Below are 27,660 nucleotides of genomic sequence, written 5' to 3'. Positions count from 1 at the left end.
GCATGGATGACACGGCCCCTCTAGCTGGAAAATATCGATGGTCTTGTCCCTGCCGTGACTTTGGTCAACACTTCAAATGATATTATATATTGCTTATCCGTTACACTTTCAATTGCATCGAGGAACGGGGGCGAACTTCAATTCAGATCTCACTGGAAGAACAGGATCTATAAAAATTCACACCTTCCAAAACAGTGTGCAACCTGAAACACAGCTGTCTTCCAAAATTTGCCCTTCTCCCAGTTTGGCTAAGAAGTTTGCCAAGCAGACAAAAACACGTACATTAGGGGGAAGTATGAACATTCAAATTGGCAGCCTTTAAAATACAGTTTTGCTGCTGTAGCGGGTGGAAACAGAAGGCTATTTTAATTCCCCACCATGGCCACCATCAGAGCTGTCCAAAGATATTTTTCCTGCCTGAAGTGAAGGACAAAATGCTCCCTCCTACAGTGCAGTGAGAAACTGACTGAAATGGCAGTTGAATCAGAGCCCCACCACCATCTGCACTAGAAATATAAAGCAGAACCATACCACTTTAAGCCAGTTTTCACCCAAAAATCCTGGGAACTGTAGTTTGCTGAGAGTTTTTAGGAGAGACATATTCTCCTCACAGAGCTACAATTCCCAAAGTTTCCTGGGAAGGGAGATTTTGACTCTTAGTCCAGGATGGGAATCCGATTCCTTTTTAACTCCTGTCAATGGCCCTTTGGGTGTTGTTGGACTACAACTCCCATCATCCCTGACCATTGGCCATTCTGACTGGGACTGAGGAGAACTGTAGAGTCCAGGGAGATGCGAAGGATTGAACCTGCGACCCTCTGCACACCAAGCAGATGTGCTTTACCGCTGAGCTGCGATACACCTCCTTTTAGCTAGCAGGTTTCTTTGCCATTTTTTTTCCACCTTTTTTCTTTCTCTTTTTTAAAGAATTGTTTCTGGTGGAGGTTTGGTGCGCTCCAGTGGCTGAGGCTAGACACTGCACCTATATTCAAATATTTCTTACCAGAAAATTATCAGAGCTTGTTACTCTTCACATCCGTTCATGTGGTAATTTCCTCTCTGTTTTGGGGGAATGAGCTGTTGTCTGTGCCATTTCACTTCAGCAGAGCCTTTATCATCTTGTGATATATTCTGTATCACTGCTCTAAGCTCTCAAACTTCCTCTTCTTCCCAGGGCCGACTCAAGACATTTTGGCACCTGAGGCAAACCACCTTTTGGCACCCCCTCCCCACCAAGGAAGAAGGGCATTTGGCACACTACCATTTCCCAAAGAATCCCTTCCATACAGTGTGTTCCTTTAACTGACATACATGGGCATACATCTTGCCTACTCAGGCAGACTTCTGTACAGCGTTACCTCGGTTTTCAAACATCTCCGTTAACAAACGTTTCAGTTTTCGAATGCGCCTCAGAACATGAAACATGGCTTCTGTATTGAGTTTTCCGTTTTCTTTTTTTTAAAAAAATAAATTTTATTAAAGTTTTAAAGGTTACAGAAAGAAAAATAGAAAAAGTTAAACAAACAAAGCACACAAAAAACAAAACAAAAAAGACAAAAAAATACAAACAATTAAATAATAATAAAAAACAAATCCAACCGTTACATAACTTTCTTTCCTTTGCTTATTTCCTTGACCTCCTCACACCTCCCTTTTTTGTATTCTAGTTCAATTAGATATTTCAGCAAATCCTTTCCATCTTTGTTTTTATCCTAAAAATTTATCTTGATATACTATAATTTTACATTCTCCTCTTTCACTAATAACCAATCCATTTTTACTTAATCCTTTATAACATTTCTGCTAAAACCACATAGCTTCATTCCAACATCCTTCTAACATTCCTTAATTTTACAATGTTTCTGTAGATAAACTTTAATTTTTTTCCAATCTTCTTCCACCGACTCTTCTCCCTGGTCTCGGATTCTGCCAGTCATTTCCGCCAGTGAGTTTTCCGTTTTCAGGCTTCCGTACTGAGTTTTCCATACTGAGTTTTCTATATTGAGTTTTCCGATTTGATGCTTCCGTGCTGAGTTTTCAGGTTTCGAACGTTTCAGAACTCAAACGGTTTTCCGGAACGGATTACGCTCGAAAATAAGACTGTGATGTGCCTAGAGTTACATCTTGCATTCCCTTTCCTTTTGCCACACAGTCTACATTTTTCCTCCAGCTTAACCCATTCCATGCATCTGGTGCCATTGGCTCCAGATCACACAAAAGCTGATGGCACCATAATGCAGGGGTTTGTACTTGCCGGTCTTTGCTCATTTGTCCCATGTCCAGCATGGAAATCAACCCAGCAAATATGATCTGCATTCGCTGTTGCCGCTTTCAGTCTGCAAACGATAGGTAATCGATTACATTTCCTCCTCCTCCCCACCCCCCTCAATCTGCATTGCATTTCCTTTGCATTGAAATGAATGGGGTCGAATAATGTAATGATAATAAGGGACGCGGGTGGCGCTGTGGGTTAAACCACAGAGCCTAGGACTTGCCAGTCAGAAGGTCGGCAGTTCGAATCCCCGCGACGGGGTGAGCTCCCCTTGCTCGGTCCCTTCTCCTGCCAACCTAGCAGTTTGAAAGCACGTCAAAGTGCAAGTAGATGAATAGGTACTGCTCCGGCGGGAAGGTAAACGGCGTTTCCGTGCACTGTTATGGTTCGCCAGAAGCAGCTTAGTCATGTTGGCCACATGACCTGGAAGCTGTATGCTGGCTCCCTCGGCCAATAAAGCGAGATGAGCGCTGCAACCCCAGAGTTGGTCACGACTGGACCTAGTGGTCAGGGGTCCCTTTACCTTTACCTTTCATGTAATGATAACATAACTTAGGTAACTAATTACGTAGGTTGTGTTAGGTGACATAATTTTGCCACAGCAGACAGCAAGATGAATAACATAGCGTCTGGTGGGAAACAAACCGCAGTGGAGTGGAAACAGTGTTGCAGAGAGGAATGGGAAATGAGGCCTCCCTAACAGTGATTGACCAAAGGATACCAATATCACTTTCACATAATACCAGATGTCAAAGAGAAAAACAACTATAGACTTTTAGAAGACAACTGAAAGGCAGACTATTGTATTTTAATATTTTGTTGGAAGCCACCCAGAGTGGCTGGGGAAACCCAGCCAGATGGGCAGGGTATAAATAGTTCATTTATTATTATTATTATTATTATTATTATTATTATTATTATTATGTCTCAGACCACCGAGCAAGAGGGTCTGAGGTTGGAAACCCTAACGAAAAGCCACAATAACAATATTAGCCACAATAACAATAAAAATATGCTATGATGTACCGTATTTATTATACTGAATTTCTCTGATCACTCCATCACTCCATTCGTTCTCCATACACACGAAACCCATAGATGCAGGTGTAGTTTGGATGGTCCCAGTTGCTCAAAATCTTCAAGAGGAGGTATTGAAATTTACCTGAATTTTCTCTCTGAAAATACAGGGACATAAATAAAAGGTTACTGTTTCCTTCCTGTAAAGTATATTTTGTTGCAGGAGTGCCAACTTGGCACCGCAACTGTGGGTGCATGAACCTGGCACAGAACCTGGCACTGTTGACCTCCTTTGTAATATTCTATTTTGAAATAAAGAAGTGTGCATGCACACGAAAGCTCATACCAAGAACTGACTTAGTTGGTCTTTAAGGTGCTACTGGAAGGAATTTGTTTTGTTTTGACTATGGCAGACCAACACGGCTACCTATCTGTAACTGGAACTATTTTGAAATCTTTAAGATAAAAGTTTGGTTTTCTGTTAGTTATGTTGCTTTGACTGTATACTCCATATTTGACTTTCTTCAGAAATGTTTGATTCTGTATAGTTTCATTGATGTTTTAATATGCTGTAAACCGCTTAGAGATATTTTTTTTAAATGATATTTATTAGAAGTTTCAAAAATTACAAAAAAGGCAAAAGAGAGAACAAAAGATTAACAAAACATACATAACAGTACATCAAAAAAGAAAAAAAACACATAAAAACCAATACACCAATAACAATAAAAAAACAACACACATCCATTATTCCATATCACCATCCTTCATTTACTTGTTTCATTGACCTCCTCACACCTCCCTTTTTGTATTTTTCTTAAAATATAAAGAAATGAAATAGAATAATAATAATAATAATAAAATAATAATAATAAAATAATAATAATAATAATAATAATAATAATAATAATATAATAATAATAATAATAATAATAATAATATACCTCCAGCTTGAAAGTTTGCATAGGGAAACCATCGATTCTGTAAACAAATGACCCTAAAAAGTTCCCTTCCTCCTTCTCAAAATCATCTTTGAATCCCTGAGAAGAGACAAAGGGGGAAAGCCGAAGAGATTTGATAAGAGGCTTCAAAGAAACGAACCAAAGGTTGTTATGCAAACATTGATAAGTGTTCTTTTAAAAAAACCTAAAAAACTTCCACCTTTAAAATTTCTCAATGCAAAGTCCTGAAAATCATAGGGAAATTACTCACATAGATAGAGAAGTTCTTTGGAGCACTGGTTATTTCTTCTGTGTGAGAAATTTTCTTTGAAATGTGATCCAGGGTCACAGCGACCGGGCAAACGGCTTCGGACAATTTGATGACGACATAGCCTTGAGAGCCTTGCATGGCCCAGCAATTCCCAGGGGTGTTATCCCGCTGAAAAACAAAACAGTCTCATGCCTATCAAGAAGACAGCAGACACAAATCTGGAGAATTCAGAAAATAAGTGTCTGTTTGCGAATTACATTAAAGACTCAAGTAACTCTTTACAAATCCTCAACAGTGGTGCTACTGGGGGAAACAAGAGTTTATCCCTACTTTGGCAGCCAACACAAGACAGAGGTCAACGTGTCTGGACACCTTTATCTGGTTGTCACTGGGAAGCAAAACTATTGGAAGAGTGTTAAGAGGCTGCTTTTGGTACCTGGCGGTTTGAAAGCACATCAAAGTGCAAGGAGATAAATAGGTACCACTCCGGCGGGAAGGTAAACGGCATTTACGTGCACTGCTCTGGTTTCACCAGAAGCGGCTTAGTATGCTGGTCACATGACCCGGAAAAACTGTCTGCGGACAAACATCGGCTCCCTCGGCCAGTAAAGCGAGATGAGCGCCACAACCCCAGAGTCGTTCGCGATTGGACTTAACTGTCAGGGGTTCTTTACTTTTTAAACATCATGTTATGTTGATATATCACGATGTCTGAAATAAGGATGGAGCTATGTAGAGTCGAACCGTAGGGTTGGGTGATAACTGGTTTTCAGCATTGTGCTATATCACCAGCTAAACATTGTGATACTGTATGCCAATACAGTGGTACTTCGGAAGTCAAACGAAATCCATTCCGGAAGTCCATTTGACTTCCAAACTGTTCGGAAACCAAGGCGTGGCTTCCAATTGGCTGCAGGAAGCTCCTGCAGTCAATCAGAAGCTGCCGAAGCCACGTCGGATGTTCAGGTTCCAAAGAACGTTCGCAAACCAGAACACTCAATTCCGCATTTGTGGCATTCGGGAGCCAAAGCGTTCAACTTGCAAGGTGTTCAGGATCCAAGCTATGACTGTATATCACAATGTCTGAAATGAGGATGAAGCTATGTAGAGGCATTGGCTGGCTTCACAGTTTTTCTCACATTGTGTTTTTTGCATAGCACACACACATCATTGTTCACAATATATTGCCAGGTCAAAAATTATGAAAACAATATCATGATATGGACTTCAAACAGGTTTTGGATGATATATCAGTGGCACATTCCATTTCACCCGCATTATGTTGGCTGTTGAAAATCCTGCCACTATTTTATATCATTTTGTTTCATGTGTTGTGCTTTTACTGTATATTTCTTTTGTCTTAATGTGTATTAGTGTTTCCTGCTGGGGGGGGGGCTCTTGGCTAAATAGGGGTGTACAAATAATCCATGCCATTGAGACTGGAGGGTAGATGGATTTCTCTGCTGGATGCTTGAGAGGTAGTGGTAGGGAGTAAAAAAAAAATGAGAAGGACCCCAAACATTGCTTTCCAAGATTCCTACCTCAAGAATCATCTCTGGTGCTCGTGAGTAATCCCAGCACAGCCCCAACATGCAAACCTGCGCTCCCGTTTCATAGCTTTTGCTGAATTTTACGATCGATGCACCTACAGATATTAGGGCATTAAATAGGGAGGGTTCCCCCCCACACACACACACAAAATCAAAAATAAGTAAGAGAAACATAAAGAATCCAATCAGAATTAAATTATCACAGTTGGCAAGTGCTAACTGCAAGTCTATCGGGGTTTCCCAGTTCAAGTCGAACAGCCTCCAATATGGATTTGTTTCATTACTTCCACCACAACTCCTAGAATGAACATTTGGCAATGGAATGTCATGTTTTTTTAAATACATTGCTACAGGGTTCATCCCTCTCATTTTCCTTTGTTGAGTTTATCAGTAGCTGCCACACTTTAAATATTTGGGGGTGACAGTACTGCATACCCTTGAGTATCCCCGGGGGGGGGAGCACTGCCTGTTTCTCTCCTCTTTCTACCATCCCTTCTCCTTTTCTCTCTCCCTCTCTGATAACTCAATCATCTTTCTCTCTTCCCATTCCTTTTCCTCCCCACCAAATTGGTTCCTGGGAGAGGGACAGATTGGTCTGGTCCTGAGGTATTCTCCTCCCCCCGCACCCGCCTTCCATCACGTCATCCATTTGGGCTTCCTTTCCCCCCACCCTCCTTTCCCTTCCGACATGTAATTTGGGGAACAGCTACCTGAAATGCCCTACCTTTGCCGTAAAGCCTACACAGTAGAATGGTGCGATTGTACCATATCAGACCCTCCAATTATTCCTATTTTCCAGGGACAGTCCCAGATTTATGGAAGCCACCCCAGTTTCTGATCTGATCCTGGAATGTCCCACTTTTCCTTAAGTTAAAGGTAAAGGTACCCCTGACCATTAGGTCCAGTCGCGGAGGACTCTGGGGTTGTGGCGCTCATCTCGCTCTATAGGCCGAGGGAGCCGGCGTTTGTCTGCAGACAGCTTCCGGGTCATGTGGCTAGCATGACTAAGCCGTTTCTGGCGCAATGGAACACCAAAACCAGAGCAGCACGTGGAAACACCGTTTACCTTCCCGCTGGAGCAGTACCTATTTCTCTACTTGCACTTGATGTGCTTTCGAACTGCTAGGTGGGCAGGAGCTGGGACCGAGCAACGGGAGCTCACCCCGTCGCGGGGATTCGAACCGCCGACCTCCTGATTGGCAAGCCCAAAGCTCTGTGGTTTAGACCATAGCGCCACCCGCGTCCCTATGACTTCCTTAGGACGTCCCTATTTCCCTTGGAGAAATGTTGGAAGGTATTCCATATTAATATGAAGTTAGAAGCCTGCAGCCAATATTCTAGTGGATAAATATTTGCACACACCAGAAATCAACAGATTCAAGAGAGGAGTTACTCCCCTCATACTATATCACTGCTGCTTCCACCCCAACACCACCTCTCTTCCCCGCTCGCTCCGTCTGTCTCACTGTTCCCTTGAAGCTCTGCTGCCTCCTAGTGTTTGTCTACCACTCCATCTATACCCTCTTCTTACCTGCAGATTTCAGGGCAAAGTCTTCTTTTTCAATCTGATTGCTTTCCACTGCAGTGCCCCCCAATTGCTTGAAGAGATGCTGTCACAAAAAAATATACAATTGAGGTGTAGGAGAGAGAGCCCACCTGCAGCTATGCAAACACATGCCCTTTACTGCAGGTTATAGAAATAATTCCTCTTCTCCCATCCTGAGTCTTTCCCCCTGGTTGATGTGGCCAAGTGAGGAATATACAATGTCTGGAAGTGGGGGTTGTGGTGAGGGAGAAGCTTCAACTAAGCAGCCAGGGATCAGTGGAGGAAAATGAGGGGAACCACCAAGTAGAGGAGGAACGTTATGGCTTTGGTGCATCCATATCAGAAGTATTGAGTTATTTTCTTCATAAGCAGAGACATGATCTTGCCAACAAAGGTCCGTATAGTTAAAGCTATGATTTTCCCAGTAGTGATGTATGGAAGTCACAGCTGGACCATAAAGAAGGCTGAAAATCAATGACAAGCCTAGACAGCATTTTAAAAAGCAGAGACATCACCTTGCCAACAAAGGTCCGTATAGTTAAAGCTATAGTGATGTAGTGATGTATGGAAGTGAGAGCTGGACCATAACGAAGGCTGATCGCCGAAGAATTGATGCTTTTGAATTCTGGTGCTGGAGGAGACTCTTGAGAGTCCCATGGACTGCAAGAAGATCAAACCTATCCATTCTAAAGGAAATCAGCCCTGAGTGCTCACTGGAAGGACAGATCCTGAAGCTGAGGCTCCAACACTTTGGCCACCTCATGAGAAGAGAAGACTCCCTGGAAAAGACCCTGATGTTGGGAAAGATGGAGGGCACAAGGAGAAGGGGACGACAGAGGACAAGATGGTTGGACAGTGTTCTCGAAGCTACCAGCATGAGTTTGACCAACTGCGGGAGGCAGTGGAAGACAGGAGTGCCTGGCATGCTCTGGTCCGTGGGGTCACGAAGAGTCGGACACGACTAAACGACTAAACAACAACAACAAATTTAACTTTCATCCCACCATGAGTGGGGCCAACCAGCAGAGCTGACTTAGAATAGATGGATGGCAACCCAGCCAGATCAGTGAGGTATTAATTCTTCTTCTTCTTCTTCTTCTTCTTCTTCTTCTTCTTCTTCTTCTTCTTCTTCTTCTCTGTCACCCTTAACCTCTACCAGCATTGATAGCCCTGTTTATGGCTGACTGTGGAGAGAAGGCATTTTGCACAAAGAGTAGCACAAGGCTCTCCGCTTTGGGTGATTTCTTAGGACTGTGAAGGATTCATTTATTTATTAAACTTATATCCCACCTTTCCACAAGGACACAGGCAGCTAACACTGACACTATAAATACAAAAAGACCATCATATCAATTATATCACAAAGTATTCATTTTTATTATCCCTGATTGTATGTGATTCTCAGTAGGCTATGTACCCCAATATGATCTGTGTGGGAAATATTTGGATTTTGAAGATTTTCTAGTAAATACTGTTTTTATAAACACCATCAAAATATTATTGCCTCTGCAGATTTTTTTCTGAGATGGTCAAATTGAATGTCTTTTTTCATGACTAAAATTGTTACAAGACATTTTAATCAACATATTGTGTCCGTCTTGGCTTACGTGGGCAAATTTATTTGATTGGTCAGTTCACTTTCAGAGGGATGCATTACCTGATTGACTGCTAGCCAGTGATAACTGATAATTAGTTATTATAAGTCAGAAGCGTAAATAAATTGTAGCTCAGGTGACCCTCACCTTCTGAGACTCCCAGTGTCCATGGACACTTCCAAGGGCATCTACGAGGCTCTGGAGACCAACGACGTTCTGACGGAAAGTACTGATCTGTTTCTGAAGATTCTGCTGAAGGGCCTCATTCTGGCGACTAAGCAGAAATGTGCAAAACAATCAAAATATCCACAGTATTGCTCACGCCTAAGCAAAATAGTTCACCATGGGGTCAAAGGATGGATTGTGTGGCTGTAGGGTCCTGTGGGGTGGGGGTGGGGAATTTACTCTTTTTAAAAAAAGAACAGATCAGAATATCATCAATTTTTAGAAGCAGAAAGGGACAGATATTAGACTTATTTTTCCAGGGGTCACACATCATAGGGAATTTGTATCTGAATTTCCAGATCTATATATTGGACGTATTAAAATGGTCATTTGCCTTGTGACAGTGATTGGAGAGCCGTATTAACTCATTGTTTTACTATCGATTTCCTCATGCTTCCTGACACCTTTCATTGCAAGTGAGGGATGAGGGCCTTTTCTGCAAAACAACACCTACTACAAACCAGTTTTCTTTTTCATTCACACTGACAGGAAAGTCAGTGCTAAAATATTCTTCCAGTGTGCAGCCTGCCCAAGGTTGCAGACACATCAATCTCTCTTCCTACTATATTTTAACAAACTTGCTGTTGAGTTGCCAGCCGGGACCTGAGTTGCATCTTTATCAGAGTATAATCGTGTTTCTTTCTTATGGTGTGTGTGTGTGTGTGTGTGTGTAGAAATCACCAGACTTTTACAAGAACCACCTTCTTAGAGAAAACAAAGTTACAATAATCCCCCTAGAGGAGCTTCGGGACATTACAAAGAAGGTTGTAAGTGGAAAAATACCATCAGAATTTTACAGGACTGGTTATCTTCTGGGAAAGCTGCAAAACGGAAACAATATTGTGTCTACAGGGTGTTCAGCTAAAGGAGACAATAGAATTTTCTATTGAAGAAAGGAAGGGACTGAACGCAAGTTTTTGTTCCTGAACAACAATAACCCCTGCAGACTTACTAAATTTCTGAACTAGAACGTTTTAGTAGCGGATCAAGAGGAAACTGGACTACAATTTGGAAAGAACAATAGGGGGAGCGTTATTATAGATTTGATGCTAAATGGTTTAAAAATAATTCTAAAAATAATTATAAAAAGAAAAAGCCAGCAAGGAGTTGGGGGAAAAATGTGATTTATGGACTTTAAAAACTCCAGGCAGACAACATGGATTGGTGGTCAGGGGGAAACTAAACCGGGGACGGGAGGGGGGGGGAGAAATAGAATCCAAAGGCTTGTCAACTATCTTCTGAAATGGGTTTCTTTTACTTACTACACTTTTTACTTCTTATTTTCTTATATTTCTATTGTGTGGGGTGTTTCTGATCATTAAAAAAAAAAAGGGAAATTGCGGAATGGAAAGGGGGTGGGCCCTGGGGAAAGAACTTTTGTTTTGTTAGTAAGGGTATTGATGAGGATTGTACAAATTTAAATTTAAATTCGATTAATGGTTTAAACAAACTAAGTTTTAATTAGAATTGAGAGCTTGTGGAGCCAACAATATGATAGGGGAATATGGTAGGGGTGGGGGAAAGAGGGAGTCCCAGAAAGTGGGTGTATGAAAATAAGGCTTTGAATGTATTTTAATCTTTTCTTTCTGTATTTCTGAAAATCTTAATAAATATTATTTAAAATAAAAAATAAAAAAAAATACAAGAACCACCTTCTGCCTTGCTGTGCAATTATCAGCTTGCGTTTTAGGAGGTACAGATATCGCCATTCAAATCTAACCCATGGATTATGGCAGAGCTGGGAAACCTCTGGTCCCCTAGAGAGCACTGGACTTCAAATTTCCATCAGGCCCAGACTGTAGGGCCAATAGTACGGAACGATGCAACATCTAGAGGCCCACAGGTCCCCCATACTGGCCTTATCCAAGGGTGGTGAACATCTGGCCCTCCAGATGTGGCTGGCCTACATCTCCCATCATCCCTGATCATGGACCATTCTGGTTGCAGCTGATGCTTGTTGGAGACCAACAAGATCTGAAGAGCCACATGCCCCCATCTTTGGAGCATGGGTTTTCATCTTTGCCTCTGCTAAGCTCATCCAAGAGAACCAAACTGCATTCGCGTGTTTTTGCCTCAGGCTGAATTCAAAATGACTGTGTGCCGTACATCCACTGAGAAAGTTATTTTACCTCAGTTGTACCTTCATCACCTGCTTGAAGGTATCAGAGGGGTTGCACAAGCCGTACAGAAATCCTAGAAGGAAACATGAACCACATTAATGGCTTTCTGAACCAATCAGAAAAGGCTTCTCCTCCTCAAGGAGGGGAGGTGTTGTGGGCGGGACGCGATTTCATGCATCACACAGGGGCGTTATACCCCCTGGCCCACTCACCTGGCTGGCGCACCACGCCCACAGGTAAGCGCCCAACCGGGCGGCTTGGAGGGGGCGTGGAGTGCGGTTTAAGATACCGTGGCGCCAGCCATTCCACCTCACTTTTCGCCTTCCCGTCGCGAGTCACCCACCCACCACTCCCTTAGGGCTTAGCTTTTCGCTTGACCTTGCTATGGACCTTTGGTTGGTCACCCAGGTTGCCCGGGGGGCTGGTAGGAATTTTTCCAACTGGCATTAGCCCTTTTGGTTTTCTCGCCTGCCTCGTAGCAATCGTCACAACTTTCTTGGTATTTGGCGGTTAGGCATTGGAATGTGTTGTTGGTGTGTGGAAGGGCTAGGTGTGGCCATCGCCCACCCCTTCAAATTTGGGTATTCCGTTAAAGGAATCCAGCGGTCGTGGATCCTGTCCGATGCCTGTGTGGTGGAGGGCCATGGCACGACCCTCGGTGACATCAGGGGAGAGCTTATAGTTGTATTGGCATCAATAGACTTCACCTTCTGGTGAATAAACCCCCCTCAGGCTCACCCCTCTCCGAGTGGGTGGAGTCAATCTGTCGTGGTCCAATGCCTAAGCCAATACCTTCTCACTTGCTGTAATCAATAAAGTTGTGGCCTTTTCTTGCCCATTAACCTTATACACTGTGTCCGTGTGTCTTCATTCCACAAAGCGGGGATCGGGTCCTCGAACCACAACCCATACATTTTATCATAATTAATCAGCAGAACATTGTATTATGTGTCTTCTCTTGTGTAGCACAGTTGAAAATATGTTTATCCACCGAATTCAGTAAAGCATGCTTATTGTAGTGGAACAAAAATTGGCAAGATCCATATCATTTGGAAATCTGGGTTCATCTCATGGCTATCCACTGGGCAGCTGAAAAATTAATCCAAATCTGACTGTTGGTTGGTGATAGGCTTCAGGGGCAAGATGGCAGTAGTAGACTTGTTCACATTATGCTGAACACAGGTACAAGTGTTTGTGTGAAAAAGATATCCTTGTTGATTTGTAAAACTCTACGATTTGTGTACACAGACTACGTACCCATTGAATGTTAACATGTGAACACCCCAGATATTTTTGCATAACCAAATTCACGCTTGTGTGTGCATGCACATAGACATACAGCACACAAGTGTGACTTAGTAGAAGTCAAGGTCTCAATGGATCCGTTTTTAGCAGTCTATATTTGATACACATTACAAATAAATGCACATCACAAATATATTCTCCAGGTTATATAACAAAAAAAAATGTGCTTAGGCTAGCTCTTTGAGGAACATACCAGAAAAGATGCCCAACAAGAATATTAGGGTCAGAAAAGCCAACATCTTCATGACAGGCCTTGGATGGTCTCCTGAGAAGATATAAATTCAAGTGGAAATCATGGAAATATATGATTTCTGAGCAATTATAAATGGAGCATGTATATGCCTAAAAAAAGGCAAACATTAGCAAGCAAGTCTATGTATGCTCTCTTCCTGTATCAACACTGCTGCAGATTTTGGCTTTATTTATTTATTTATTTATTTATTTATTTAGGATTTGTTTACTTAGGAAAGCAAGGGTCCCATCCTTTATAGGTAGAAAGGAGATGGGTGGAACAGTTTTGCTTGTTTTTATAATTGTGACTAGGGGTCTAAGAGAGCATCACTTTTTGTTCAGTCCTGTAGTTGTCACACGCAGCACTGTTTCTGCTCTGCTGCAATTTGCCTTCTGCTAAGAAGTACATTATTTGTCTTGTTGCCTACTATGACAAAATTACATAATTTATGTGATTTGTGTAGATATTAGATAATGTAATAAATTATGTCTCATTTGTGGGCTGATAGCAATTACGGAAAATATAGATCATATTCACTGGATATATTACCGTTCCAGATGTGGGACCAATGAGCAAGCATTGGCAATTTCTGCTCCCATTTCCGTTTTTATCTGACTTGGCCAATATCCCTAACTGAGATTGGTTTACCTGTTTCTATAACTATATATTATGGGTTGTATCCATATATATAAATTCAATAAATAATAATAATAACAAAAGTTGTCCTGTTTACACAAGGACTTCTGCTTGTGCAAAGGAATCTGCTCTGAAGGGTTGGGGTGAAACCCAAAACAGATTTGGGGGAGCACAGAGGGAAGAGAGGAAACGAAAGTTCAGTCACATAAGCAGAAGTTCTTGCACAATTGGGATGACTTCACTGGATTCAATCCTATGTTGCTATAACGCACCCAGGGACCTTAAGGTGAAGAGCAAGCCAGAATTCTTGTAGATAGGTCTAGAACTCATTCTCCTTAATTCTCTATTTCTGTTCTCCAAATGAAAATATTTCATCTTAGTTCAAAGCTTGTTCTTTGAAGCCTGTTCTGATAATAATTTTATTAATTTTCAATTACCGTTCAATAATAGCCCCATTATAGCAATGCCAAATTATAATACAATTACTAATACCAATCATTCAAATACTGAATTATATAATTTAGATGCACAAACACCCCCCTGCCACGTGCTAGATTTGATGGTTTGATTATTTTCTTTATTTCTGCATTGCAAAATCTTACTAATTTCAACTACATTCCGGTCAAAATAAGAATCCCTTGTACAACAACTGCAATATTAACAACTTCCATGTGTATAGACGCATTCTATACCCTTGTTCTTCCTGTGTGTGGCACTTATTCTGTCCGTAATGTTTCTTCCTGTCCTTGTAAAATTTTATGTCTCTCTTTTCCTGGTTGTTGCTGTTCTCCATCATGCCTTGGGCAGAGCCAATATCCAATTGTTGTTTCATAAATTTCTCCATCTCTCCATCCCATGCTTCTTTGTTTTGCAACTTTAACAACAGCTGCAGAAATCACCATCCCAATAAATAACCTGTTTTCACCATTTTCCCTCTGAGCCTGGGAAGAAGAGTGGTCTGTCGAACTGAAGATGACTCAGCAATGAACCTTATCAGTTCCTTGGCAAGTTCACAGACTTCTTTCATCCTTCCGTCCAACTGAAGATAAATGAGCATTTATACTTCCAATTAAAGCCTGTTGAAGCCTGTTCACACAATCAGTTTACTGTTGATGGTTCCCATATACATCCACCAATGCATGCAATATTCGTCTTTTGGGAAGGTTGTGGTCTTTCCAATGAGCACTCAGGGCTGATTTCCTTCAGAATGGATAGGTTTGATCTTCTTGCAGTCTCTGGGACTCTCAAGAGTCTCCTCCAGCACCATAATTCAAAAGCATCAATTCTTCGGCGATCAGCCTTCGTTATGGTCCAGCTCTCACTTCCATACATCACTACTGGGAAAATATAGCTTTAACTATACGGACCTTTGTTGGCAAGGTGATGTCTCTGCTCTTTTAGATGCTGTCTAGGTTTGTCATTGCTTTTCTCCCAAGAAGCAGGCGTCTTTTAATTTCGTGACTGCTGTCACCATCTGCAGTGATCATGGAGCTCAAGAAAGTAAAATCTCTCACTGCCTCCATTTCTTCCCCTTCTATTTGCCAGGAGGTGATGGGACCAGTGGCCATGATCTTTGTTGTTGTTTTTTTTCAAATTAGAGAACTTGATTAAGAGCAGAACATTGAGAAGATGCATGCTCTCCGTTTCCCTAAACCAGGGGTAGGGAATTTGTGGCCCAACTCCTATCTATCCCAACCAGCAAATGGTTCATAATCAGGGATGGTGGCAAAGGAGTTATCACCCAACAACATCCAGCTGGACCAAGGTTCCCCCACTTCTTCTCTAAAACTACTCAGCTAACCTACCTGCATGTTGGAGAGCAAGAGAAACTGGGTTTGTTCTCACTTGTGTCCCGGCTCCGAGGAGAGATGGGCTGCTGTAGCTCTTCATCTGCTGCACTTCTATAACTATCAAAAGTAAAACGTCACCTCAATAAAGGTAAAGGTAAAGGAACCCCTGACCACTAGGTCCAGTCGTGACCGACTCTGGGGTTGCAGCACTCATCTCGCTTTATTGGCCAAGGGAGCAGCTTCCAGGTCATGTGGCCAGCATGACTAAGCCGCTTTTGGAGAACCAGAGCAGCGCACGGAAACGCCATTTACCTTCCTGCTGGAGTGGTACCTATTTATCTACTTGCATTTTGACATGCTTTCGAACTGCTAGGTTGGCAGGAGCTGGGACCGAGCAACGGGAGCTCACCCCGTCGCGGGGATTCACACCGCCGACCTTCTGATCAGCAAGCCCTAGGCTCTGTGGTTTAACCCACAGTGCCACCCGCGTCCCCACCTCAATAAGCATCTCTATTAAAGGCCAAGGGTAGCTCAGCGTCAGATAACATGCTCTGCACCCAAGAGGAGTGCGGCTCAGTCTCTGGCCCCTTCCATTTAAAAGGATCAGAGATCAGGTGATGAGAGAGGCTCTTCTTCATCTGAGACCCTGGAGAGATGCTGTCAATCAGAGTAGACATTACAGGGCCTGAGGGGCAAAGTAGCTTCCTAAGGCTGGATTGCAATTTCTTACTTTCCCATTTTCTATATTTCCTCCATTTATTTTATTAGCAATATTTATAGACCACCCTACAACCAAGTTCTCAGGATGGAGAGAGAGAGAGAGAGAGAGAGAGAGAGAGAGAGAGAGAGAGAGAGAGAGAGAGAGAACAGGGTAGGAATTGTTAAAAGAATTTAAAGGTCTCAAATGTCGTGTAAATATTTGGGCAAAATAGGTCAAAGTAAATGTGAAAGCAACATGCATGCTGCTCTTTACAATCATTGAACTAGAAAAACACTTTAAAACGTTCAGCTAACTGAAATAAAAAACAGTTTCCCAAACTGCACTTACAATGCATATATATTTACATCTCACACATCAGGATTTTAAAAAATATATATAATAATGTATAAATGCAGTCATTTTAATGTTTGCAGACTGCCAACTATATATAACGGCAGGGTTTTCTGAAGAAAAAAATTAAAAATACCTTAGATACTTGGAAGATAAATAAAGGGATGTTAGTTATTATTATTTCACAATATCACTATTTTGAAACGAAAGGGAGGGGAGAAAAGAACTGTCAGCCCATAGCATGAATCTCTGGAATAACTGAAATGACAACAGTGTTGTTGTTGTTTAGTCGTGTCCGACTCTTTTTGACCCCATGGACCAGAGCACACCAGGCACTCCTGTCTTCCACTGCCTCCTGCAGTTTGGTCAAACTCATGCTGGTAGCTTTGAGAACACTGTCCAACCATCTCATCCTCTGTCGTCCCCTTCTCCTTGTGCCCTCCATCTTTCCCAACATCAGGGTCTTTTCCAGGGAGTCTTCTCTTCTCATGAGGTGGCCAAAGTATTGGAGCCTCAGCTTCAGGATCTGTCCTTCCAGTGAGCACTCAGGGCTGATTTCCTTAAGAATGGATAGGTTTGATCTTCTTGCAGTCCATGGGACTCTCAAGTGTACACTGCCAACAGTGTAGGCCCCAGTTAATGCTCTCTAGAAAGCGCATTCTATACCTGGGGTGCCACCACATATCCAGGAACAACAGCGGGTAAGACCGAGAAACATGCTCACTTACTCGCTTTACGCTCTCTGAGGCCCCAAAACGTACTAGCTCCTTCCATTTCACCAACTTCAGTTCCACAATTAGGAGAGAACAGCTATACATTTGATGTATTCTATTTTAGAGTAAAAGTTTGAATAATACTTTTATGGGTCCAGACAATGATTTATTCCAACAGGAGTCAGTTCTCATGCTTCCAGTTGCTTCAAATGGAGCAATATTAATTTCAGCAACAAGCCCATCAGTAATATTGGAGGATGCCCTCCATGGAGAAAACACCATGCTGAGGACACCCTCAAAGCTGAAGTCATCCTTGACTGCAATGCTAAACAGCTACCGCAAGGAGGACTGTGTCTCTGACTGCCTGATGCAGAGTCCTCTTCCATCATGGACCTCTGTGCCTCTTCTCAACAGGTCACGTGCCCCATCTCCAAATGGAGCTTTAAATGGTAAAGGACCCCTGACAGTTAAGTCCAATCGCAGACGACTCTGGGGTTGCGGCGCTCATCTCGCTTTACAGGCTGAGGGAGCCAGCCTTTGTCCGCAGACAGTTTTTCTGGGTCATGTGGCCAGCATGACTAAGCCGCTTCCGGTGCAATGGAACACCAAAACCAGAGCAGCGCACGGAAACACCATTTACCTTCCCACCGGAGCGGTACCTATTTATCTACTTGCACTGGGGTGCTTTCAAACTGCTGCTGGGACTGAGCAACGGGACCTCACCCCGTCACGGGGATTCAAACCTCCAACCTTCTGATCAGCAATCCCAAGAGGCTCAGCGGTTTAGACCACAGCGCCACCCGCATCCCTAAATGGAGCTCAGAGGGAGCCATATTGCTGCTGCTGCTGCTAGCTAGCTTACTTTTCAAGAAAAAATGCACCTGTCAGGGGCTCAGGAGCAGAGGCACAGGGGAGAGAGGAAACGGAGAGCGAAGGGGAAGAATCTGAGGGCAGCGTAGGGGAGTATGACAGTGGCCTGAGAGATTCCATGAGCTTCTCCAGCGAATCAGAAGATTCCCAGAGGGGGGCGCCGATGGCCAGGGCAAGGGGGGTCCCAGGGGGGACGCACCAGAAGCAAGGGGCCAGCGGGGACTCCCAAAGCAGCAGCGGGAGATCAGGACCAGTTCCCCCACCAGAGCGTAGTGGGGGGGAAGAGTCCCATGTATCAGGGCCAGCGTCTCCTCCAGTAGGGAGAGAAGATGAGTCTGGGCTGACCACGCCTCTATCAGAGAGTGAGGGAACGGAGGGGAAGTCAGGTCCAGCTAGCCCCCCCGAAGGGGGAAGCAGTGACAGGAGCAGTGTAACGGTCAGGAGAAAAGTTGCCGGCTGGGCGCGAGCGCCAAGTTCAAATGTACAGGCGCGCGGGACGGCAGAAAACCCAGATTGGGAACCAGGTCCTAAAGCCCGCCGGAGGCAGGGGGAAGACTCAGGGGACTCAGCGTCAGAAGAGTCTAGAAAGGGCAAGACCCCAGTGGACAGGCGGACCCAGAGGAGGAAAGAGCAAAGGAAGAGGTGGAGCAAGGCTAGAGTCTTAAACTGGTGTCTGGGGGGAGGAGATTCAGACGGAGCTTCAGCGGTCTAGAGTTCAAGACGTAGAGCTGCGCGCCGCGGCTTTGGAATCGAAACTGAACTTCAATACAGACTTTTGTATATAACAACGAACTGGCGTTGGTCCTTTGTGAGCTGGGACCTCGGGCAGCTCTGACAGCACCCAAGACCCAAACCTACCTAGAACAAGTGGCTTCTGATCAGGGCACATCACGATGTTAGCATTGGGTTCCATCGGTGGAGGGGTTTCAAAACAACGTCGTGCAATTAAAGGATTTTGATCAGGCAAGTCTTTACCTATTAGAGACAGATGCCATTGTTAGCACAGAGGTCCAGAGGAATCAAGGAAGAGCTTGATGCTTTGGATTTGTATAACACGCACTATCAAGTTGATAAGAAATGAGTTGTCCTCCCCAGACCCGAGTTAAAGGTTTGCCATGGGGACAGCAGGAGAAAGACTGCATTCCTTGTGGACTCACATGCTCAAGGCAGAGAGACCACCGAAAATGCAGTGGGAAGGTTTTTCCCCACATAGAGAACGAAGGCAAGACCAAGTGCTGTTCTCAGAACAGTCTCACCCCCACAACCACATGGCTTTTAAAAAGTAATGGACTACGTGGAATTTACAAAGCTGACAGCAGTATTAAGGGATCAAAATAATGAACATTTTATAGAAGAATGGATGCCCATTGTGGACTATTTGAAAAAACACTACAGTCAAATGAAATCATGGGCAGGATTCAAGACAAGAGCTGCGGAAGGAAAACAAGACAGTACAGTCGTACCTCGGAAGTCAAACACCTTGCAACTCAATCATTTTGGCTCCTGAACGCCACAAACCCGGAAGTGAGTGTTCCAGTTTGCGAACGTTCTTTGGAACCCAAACCAGAAAGGTCTCCCACCCAAGGTTTAGCGTTACATGTGAACTCGGCCACTTCATTTTTCAGAAAACGCACCCTGATCTGCACATGGAAGGGAGGTTCAACCCTTTCCCCAATCCCCTAACTGTTTTCCAAGCCCTGCCCCCCTAGCAATCACTTTTTCCAGCTGTAATTTGACCATGAAAGCAAATGCATTGGTTCTCAAACGCCTTGATTCCCAAATGCCAAAAACCTGGAAGTAAGTGTTCTGGTTTTCGAATGCTTCTCGGAAGCCGAATGTCCATTGTGGCTGTCGGCTATTGTTTCCAGGGCGTCTGCACCAATCAGAAGCTGTGCCTTGGTTTTCAAACATTTCGGAAGTCAAACGGACTTCCAGAACGGATTAAGTTTGGCACTTTTGTTTCTGCTATTTATTTTGTGTTTTTGTTTTTGAGGCTTTTTCGGTTAATTTGTTTTTGTGACTGTGTAGAACACAGTTCAGCTACTGATTAATTGATTGATTGTGTGACTGCAGAAATGGACAATGACTATCATCAATGCAGGTAAGAAAAAATAATAATTTTAATTTTTATCATCTACAATACTGTCTTATTTATTTTATAGTACAGTACATTGATTATTGCTTTCATTTTATGGATCAATGACCTCGTTGGATAGTGAAATTCATGTTAAATTGCTGTTTTAGGGGTTGTTTTTTAAAAACTGGAACGGATTAATCCGTTTTGCATTACTTTCTATGGGAAAGGGCGCCTTGGTTTTGGAACGCTTTGGTTTTGGAACGGACTTCCGGAACAGCTTAAGTTTGAGAACCCAGGTGCCACTGTAATGTTTGCAGTAAAAAAAATTAAATTAACCACCTTCTTATAATTTGAGAATAAAGAGAATAAAAAAAGAGAATAAAGCTATAGAGACTAGTATGGCACAGCATTTGAGCTACCTCACTCAATATACCATATTGCACATTCCGCTTCCCACAGTGTTTACTTTAGGCCTTATCTCCTTCACCCCATAAAGCAAGTGTTGTGGGAAGTTGAACTCGATTCCAAATGCTGATTTGAGGATTATGTCCTACGCACACCCACCAAACATCACTGTAATATCTCAGCGCTCAGTGGAAATGTTGCATTATGGTGCATTTTTGTATCTTTCATAGCCCCTCTGAAAACCCAGACAGGAATCAAACTCGGATCTGGAATGCAAAACTGCATTGTGGGTTTATGCATACCAGTTTTTATTCTGGAATCTCAATCTGCAAGGGAGATGCTGTTTTACAATATCATTCTTACCACTTTGATGCAAGGAATTAGAGACCAGGGGTTTGGATTTTTTGCTTTGCTTTTAATGTTCCGATATTAATGGTATCGAACCTTTGGCATTAGGCTTGATTTTGCAGGCCTGCATTTTATGACTCCCTTTCCTATCTGACCCTGAAAGTGGCACAAATGGCAAGATGTTTTGCTATGTCTGCCGTGAGTTAGCGCTGCAATCGCCTTGAGAGCTTCCAAGAAACAGATAGGGACAGGAATGTCAACAACCCTCTCAAAGGCCTGGATGCTGAGGAAACAGTGATAAAGGAGGACATCTGAGACCCCAATGGCCTGAGCAGTTAAGGGGCACCTCAAGCTAATTGTGGGGGTGAGGTTGCCAGTATGGAGCCATGCGTGTTTTACTTCTCATGACCTGTAGACTTTCTCTTTTTTTTTTCTCAGTAGATTTTTATTGAGATTTTAAAGGTTACAAAAAGAAAAAATGAAGAACATATTTAAACAGAGAAAAAAAATAAAAATACAGAACAATACAAAAACAAAGGGAAAAAAACAGAAAAAAGATGCAGATAATTAAAGGGGGAAAAACAAATCAATCCTTTACATAACTTTCTTTCCTTTGCTTATTTCCTTGACCTCCTCACACCTCCCTTTTTTGTATTCTAATTCAATTAGATATTTCAGCAAATCCTTTCCATCTTTATTTCTATCCTGATGATTTATCTTAATATACTATAATTTTACATTCTGTTCTTTCACCAATTAACAATCCATTTTTACTTAATCCTTTATATCATTTCTGCTAAAACCACATTACTTCATTCCAACATCCTTCTAACATTCCTTAATTTTACAGTGTTTCTGTAGATAAACTTTAAATTTCTTCCAATCTTCTTCCACCAACTCTTCGACCTATAGCCTTTCTCAATGTATGTAGAAGAATGCTTGACTCTTCGTGTGCTGTATTTGAGCCACTATATAAGCTTTGTTCGGGACAGAGCTTTTTTTAACTGGTGGTTCAGCCAGAACAACTAGTTGCTAGAGCATGAGACCCTTCATCCCAGGATCATGGGTTTGTGCTGCATGTTAGGTGAAAGATTCCTGGATTGCAGTGCTCCTTTCCAACTCAACAAGTCTGTGATTCTGTGACATTCAGTGTTATGTACTGAAGTTCTCACCCTGGGCCAGCAGGGGGATACTGTAGATAGTTATGCAAATAAGGGATCGAAAGTGACGTTCAGTGATTGGATAGTTTTAGAAAATTGTTACAGTTACATTGTACTGGAGTTCTATATAAGCAGGCTGACTGAAGCCTTCAGTTCAGTTCTGTCCTGGCCTGTGAATAAACAAGAGCTGTTTGAAGAATCGCTGTGTCGTCTGATATGTTCACCCACAAGGTAGCATTCAGAATATGTCAAAACCCCATTAAACTGGGCTCTGTCCTATTGCAATACAGTGGTACCTCAGGCTAAGTGCTTAATTCGTAACGGAGGTCTGTACTTAACCTGAAACTATTCTTAACCTGAAGCACCACTTTAGCTAATGGGGCCTCCTGCTGCCGCTGCACCGCCGGAGCACGATTTCTGTTCTCATCCTGAAGCAAAGTTCTTAACCTGAAGCACCATTTCTGGGTTAGCGGAGTCTGTAACCTGAAGCGTATGTAACCTGAAGCGTATGTAACTTGAAGCATATGTTACCCAAGGTACCACTGTACATTCATACCTCATGTTACGTCTGCTTCATGTTACGTTCTTTCTGGTTACGTCCCACGGCGACCCGGAAGTACCAGAAAGGGTTACTTCCGGGTTTCGCTGCTCGCGCATGCGCAGAAGTGCGAAATGACATCGTGCGCATGCGCAGAAGCAGCGAATCACAACCCGCGTATGCGCAGATGCACCGCTGCGGGTTGTGCTCTTTTCATGTTGCAAATGGGCCTTTGGAACAGATCCCATTCTCAACCAGAGGTACCACTGTAGTTAATAAACTGGATCCCTAACAGGATCTGCTGAAGCTTGCTGCAATTCACTTGGTCCAGTTTTTATTCAAGCTCAGCTACGATTTAAAGTGACATGCCCGTGTCTCGCTTGGCCACTGAGGGAGCAGAATTAAATGTCGCGATGTCCGAATAAGGCCATGTGTGCTACACACAAACAAACGAAACTGCCATTCGGTTGGTTCAAGCGTGGTGCTGATAACGGCGAGGTTGCAGGTTCGACCCCCTATGAGACAACCACACATTCTTGAGCATTCTCTATGATGTTATGATACACACTGAACATGCACAAGGCAAGTTAAACCAAAGGCCTCGTTTCACTTAGCCGATGAGCACACTCACTACAGCAAGGCTGCATCAGGTCTTCCGATCCACTGCTTTTCGCCCCCCAACTCTTCTGGGAGCAAGTCTCCTTCCAGGTTTTGGAATCCCATTTTGCTTCTGAGGCAAGAGAGTTGCGCTTCCTGCGGATTCTTTTGAAAACCCTGAGAAAAGAAAGCTCAAAGGTTTTTTTGTGGCGAGAGAGAGGGCCTTACAGGGAGGAGAACCCATGGCTCAGCAGTACATGACTGCATTGCTAAAGGAACCGGGTTCAAATCTTGGTGTTTCCAGGTAGGGCTGCCAAGAACCCCCTGCCTGAAAACCCGAAGAGCCACTGTGAGTCCATTAAAGGTAAAGGTAAAGGTACCCCTGACCATTAGGTCCAGTTGTTGCTGACTCTGGGGTTGCGGCACTCATCTCGCTTTATTGGCCGAGGGAGCCGGCGTACAGCTTCCGGGTCATGTGGCCAGCATGACTAAGCCGCTTCTGGTGAACCAGAGCAGCACACGGAAACACCGTTTACCTTCCCGCTGGAGCGATCCCTATTTATTTACTTGCACTTTGAGGTGCTTTTGAGCTGCTAGGTGGGCAGGAGCAGGGACCGAGCAACGGGAGCTCACCCTGTCACAGGGATTTGAACTGCTGACCTTCTGATCAGCAAGCCCTAGGCTCTGTGGTTTAACCCACAGCGCCACCCGCGTCCCTTGCGAGTCAGTTAGGGAGGAAATGCCAATATGGACAGATTTGCTCATCCCCTGCGAGTCTGTTAGGGATGAGCAAATCTGTCCATTTTGGCATTTCCTCACTTTTTCTGTATCATCCAAAAAAACCGAAACGAAAAACCACCCAACTGCAACCTCCCTCTAAGATGATTCCATCATGCAGTGCCAGCTCTGGTGCATTGCTTGTATAAGCAGAATCCTGAACCAAAGAGCAATGGGAAGAACACGAACCGTTTCCACATAGCCTGAAATGCTAGCATGCCACAGCACAATGTTATTCTTACATAAACCAGGTCACAACATGTTACCCAAGCTCCCTTGTACCTCCTCACTCCCGTTTCGCGGTACGAAATGGGTTTCAGCCTTTGGAGAATGGCCAATCTTTCGCTGCGCCGTTCCAGTATAATCCTTTCGCTGTGGCATTCCATGGTCATCCTGCTCAACATGATCAATTATTTTTTTTTTTTTATTTATTTATTTATTTATTTATTTATTTATTTATTTATTTATACTCCGCCCACCTGGCTGGGTTTCCCCAGCTACTCTGGGCAGCTCCCGACAGAACATTAAAAACAAAATAAAACATCAAACATTAAAAACTTCCCTGAACAGGGCTACCTTCAGATGTCTTCTAAAGGTCAGATAGTTTCCTTGACATCTGGTGGGAGGACCCTCAGAGCTGGACCTCAGTGTCTGGGCTGAATGATGAGGGTGGAGACGCTCCTTCAGGTATACTGGGCCACGGGCTTTAAAGGTCAGCATCAGCCATATCACACATGAAGTGTGATTTCACGCATCCAGAACTGTGATCCAACTGAATCACATTACGGGCAGCGACAAACCACAGCGAAGGATATTCACCTTTTGTGCTCCTGCTGTGCCACAGCAGGGAATAGTGCCGTGTGCAGAAATCAACATCCCAATATATCTCACCTTTAACTTCGTTGGAAAAGCCAGTTTCTGGTCCTTACTGCTATGGAGATGGGCTTAGAACAGTGAGGGAAATGTATGGTGAAATCTCAGAATTGAGCAGAGCAACGAAATGTTCTTCACCGACTCCCTGCAAACCAGAACCAAGCAATAAATAAATCATTTCAACCTTCACTGTGAACCAAAATCAATGAAATTGGCTGAAAGAATTCCATGGGTTCATTTGGAGTTGGTGCACGTCGCACAGCTTCCTGCTGAAATCATGCAAATTTTTATACCCCCCAAAAAAAGTTTCAGGAGGGGCAGGTGCCCCTCTTTCAGTGTGCTAAAGCGCAAGGTTACCCTCTGGGTGGTGAAACTGGAGAAGCAGAACGACTAATAAAGCAGAATTCTGTGTGGATAGTATAAACCCATCACTAACACACTATTATTGCAGAATAGGTAAAGATAAAGTGTCCAGTCGTGGCCAACTCTGGGATTGTGGCACTCATCTTGCTTTATTGGCCAAGGAAGCCGGCGTACAGCTTCCGGGTCATGTGGCCAGCATGACTAAGCCGCTTCTGGCAAACAAGAGCAGTGCACAGAAACACCGTTAACTTTGCTGCCAGAGTGGTACCTATTTATCTACTTGCACTTTGATGTGCTTTTGAACTGCTAGGTTGGCAGGAGCAGGGACCGCGCAACAGGAGCTTACCCCGTCGCGGGGATTCGAACCGCCGACCTTCTGATTGGCAGGTCCTAGGCTCTGTGGTTTAACCACAGCGTCACCCGTGTCCCATTATTGCAGAATACAACTGCATAAAAACCCCCAACCAACCCAAGTCCAGGGGGACCCGCCTATAACCCATTACAGTTTCACTGCACTATCACAAGGAACATTACAAATAATTCTATAAGATGTATTACTGACCTTACAATGGCCTAATCCTTCATCTCCTGACCTCAGTAACATCAGTGTGAATGAAGGAGATCCGAATGTGGTACTTCTATGTCCTGAAAGGGAAGTGATTCCAATGTATCTGATTGGATACAAACTGCATGTATTTCATCCTTGAGAGGCAGCATATATAGAGGCCTCCTATGAAACAGTTTCAAAGTAAAACAAAATGACCTCATAAACGACTTCACTTTGGTAACACTGCACCAGGTGTGAGGTCATGCAGGAGCCCCAGGAGCTGCACTGTGTCATTGACACTTAGGAAGAAAATCCTTCATCATATATATCTGGAAATCAATATTGGCTCTTGGCTCTCCTATCATTGGTACCCTAGATACACCATGGCAACTTTTCCATTTAGTATTCATTAAACTTCTGGTGCCTTTTATTTACTTAATTTGTTTCCTCTCTTCTTCTGCCTCTTCCCAACACTCAGGGCAGTTAACAACAGGTTTGGTAGAGTGAAATATAATAAGAACAGGCATATCCCAATGGAAGATGTTAAAAATAACCTCCCAGCCATCAGGTGTTAACAATCAGCCCGGACAAGAAAGAGTAGACCGTGTATCGTCAACTATGATGGAGTACTAAGGAAAAGGAGATCCAGCACTGAGAGACAACCGACTAAGGACACATTATGTTGTGTTTTTGTTGTTTGAAGGTGTTGCACAGACGGTACATTCATGATGGTCCTATTGATTGATCATCGTGTCATAATGCAGCAGAAAGAAGAAAGCACCCTCTGCAATACGGAGGACCCAAGCAATTGGAATTGATGGAAGCTGGAAAGAGATTTATTAAATAGGTTGTCCTCTACTTCTGTAAAGCTTGCTCCTATTGAAATAACCGACTACGACTAACATGGTTTACATGCAAGTGAGATGTTTGATGGCTACCGGGAATGCGGCTGGGAGGCAGTCAGTGGCCTTAGATTTCACATTTCAAGTATTGCATGTATTAATGTGGCCCATAAACCACAGAGATCACATTGGGGAGAATTCCATAGGCAGTGGAGGTGTGTTTTTCAGAAACACAAAATGCTGAGAAATAATTTCTCACCTATCAATAGGAGCCAATTGACAGCTACAAATGGGAGGTGGCTCTGAGACAAATAGGGATTGGACAAGGGAAGTCTGGCAACTTACACAACTATCTAAATTACCTGGAAGGTTTAGGTGAAGAGATGGAAGACAGCAAAAACCAAGACTTGAGGAAGGATGTGTGCAGAGTGAAAAACAGGAAAACCAAGAATCATGTGGATACTTCCAGGGTCAGATGCAGCCTGCCTCAAAATACTAGTAGCTGAGGGACAGCAGTAGGAGACTACTGTTGCCCTCGGGTGAGTTTGTGGACTTCCCATAGACATCTGGTTCTCCAGTCAAGGAATCTGGCACTAAACTTGATAGACCTTTTGTCTGATCCAACAGGACTCTGATGTTCTGATAAACAAAGGCTAGGATAAGCCCATTTTATTTTATTTTATTTTATTTTATTTTATTTTATTTTATTTTATTTTATTTTATTTTATTTTATTTTATTTTATTTTATTTATACCCTGCCCTCCCCGGCCAAGACTGGGTTCAGGGCAGCTAACATCAGGTATAAAAACAATTGATTAAAATACAACTTTAAAACAAGAGTAAAATACTACTTAAAATGCAGCCTCATTTCAGTAGAAGCCCAGATCAAAAACTGTTTGGGGGGAGAAAACGTCAAATCTTCACCAAGGCCAACTATCCAGGCTGGTCCTACTTGGGCCAGAAAAGCCAGGGAAGTCCCCAAATAGGGGTTCCAGCTCT

The 27,660-nt window shown here is 43.3% G+C and overlaps 1 protein-coding gene across 2 annotated transcripts; it reads right to left on the bottom strand.

The window, feature by feature from the left end:
- Positions 1-3,283: 3,283 nt before the first annotated feature.
- On the bottom strand, positions 3,284-25,999 carry LOC309331320 (SUN domain-containing protein 2-like). 2 transcript variants are annotated; one of them, XM_081843424.1, is made up of 14 exons: positions 25,835-25,999; positions 24,928-25,054; positions 24,319-24,432; positions 23,294-23,436; positions 18,993-19,109; positions 15,516-15,617; positions 13,036-13,107; positions 11,547-11,610; positions 9,340-9,466; positions 7,583-7,661; positions 6,043-6,146; positions 4,502-4,669; positions 4,234-4,329; positions 3,284-3,447 (listed from the first exon to the last, which is right to left on the bottom strand). In XM_081843424.1, the coding sequence occupies exons 3-14, from the start codon at positions 24,426-24,428 to the stop codon at positions 3,334-3,336; spliced, it is 1,296 nt and encodes a 431-aa protein (XP_081699550.1). In that variant the 5' UTR covers positions 24,429-24,432; positions 24,928-25,054; positions 25,835-25,999; the 3' UTR covers positions 3,284-3,333. The 2 variants fall into 2 exon arrangements, with proteins under 2 accessions (XP_081699550.1, XP_081699549.1); XM_081843423.1 differs by having other exon boundaries at positions 24,319-24,429.
- Between the last annotated feature and the right edge of the window lie 1,661 nt (positions 26,000-27,660).

This window comes from Podarcis erhardii (genome assembly GCF_964252035.2).
Source record: "Podarcis erhardii genome assembly, chromosome: 1".
NCBI classification, from domain to species: domain Eukaryota; kingdom Metazoa; phylum Chordata; class Lepidosauria; order Squamata; family Lacertidae; genus Podarcis; species Podarcis erhardii.
The sequence above is the reverse complement of the archived record's forward strand: the minus strand, read 5'-3'. Positions and strand labels throughout refer to the sequence as shown.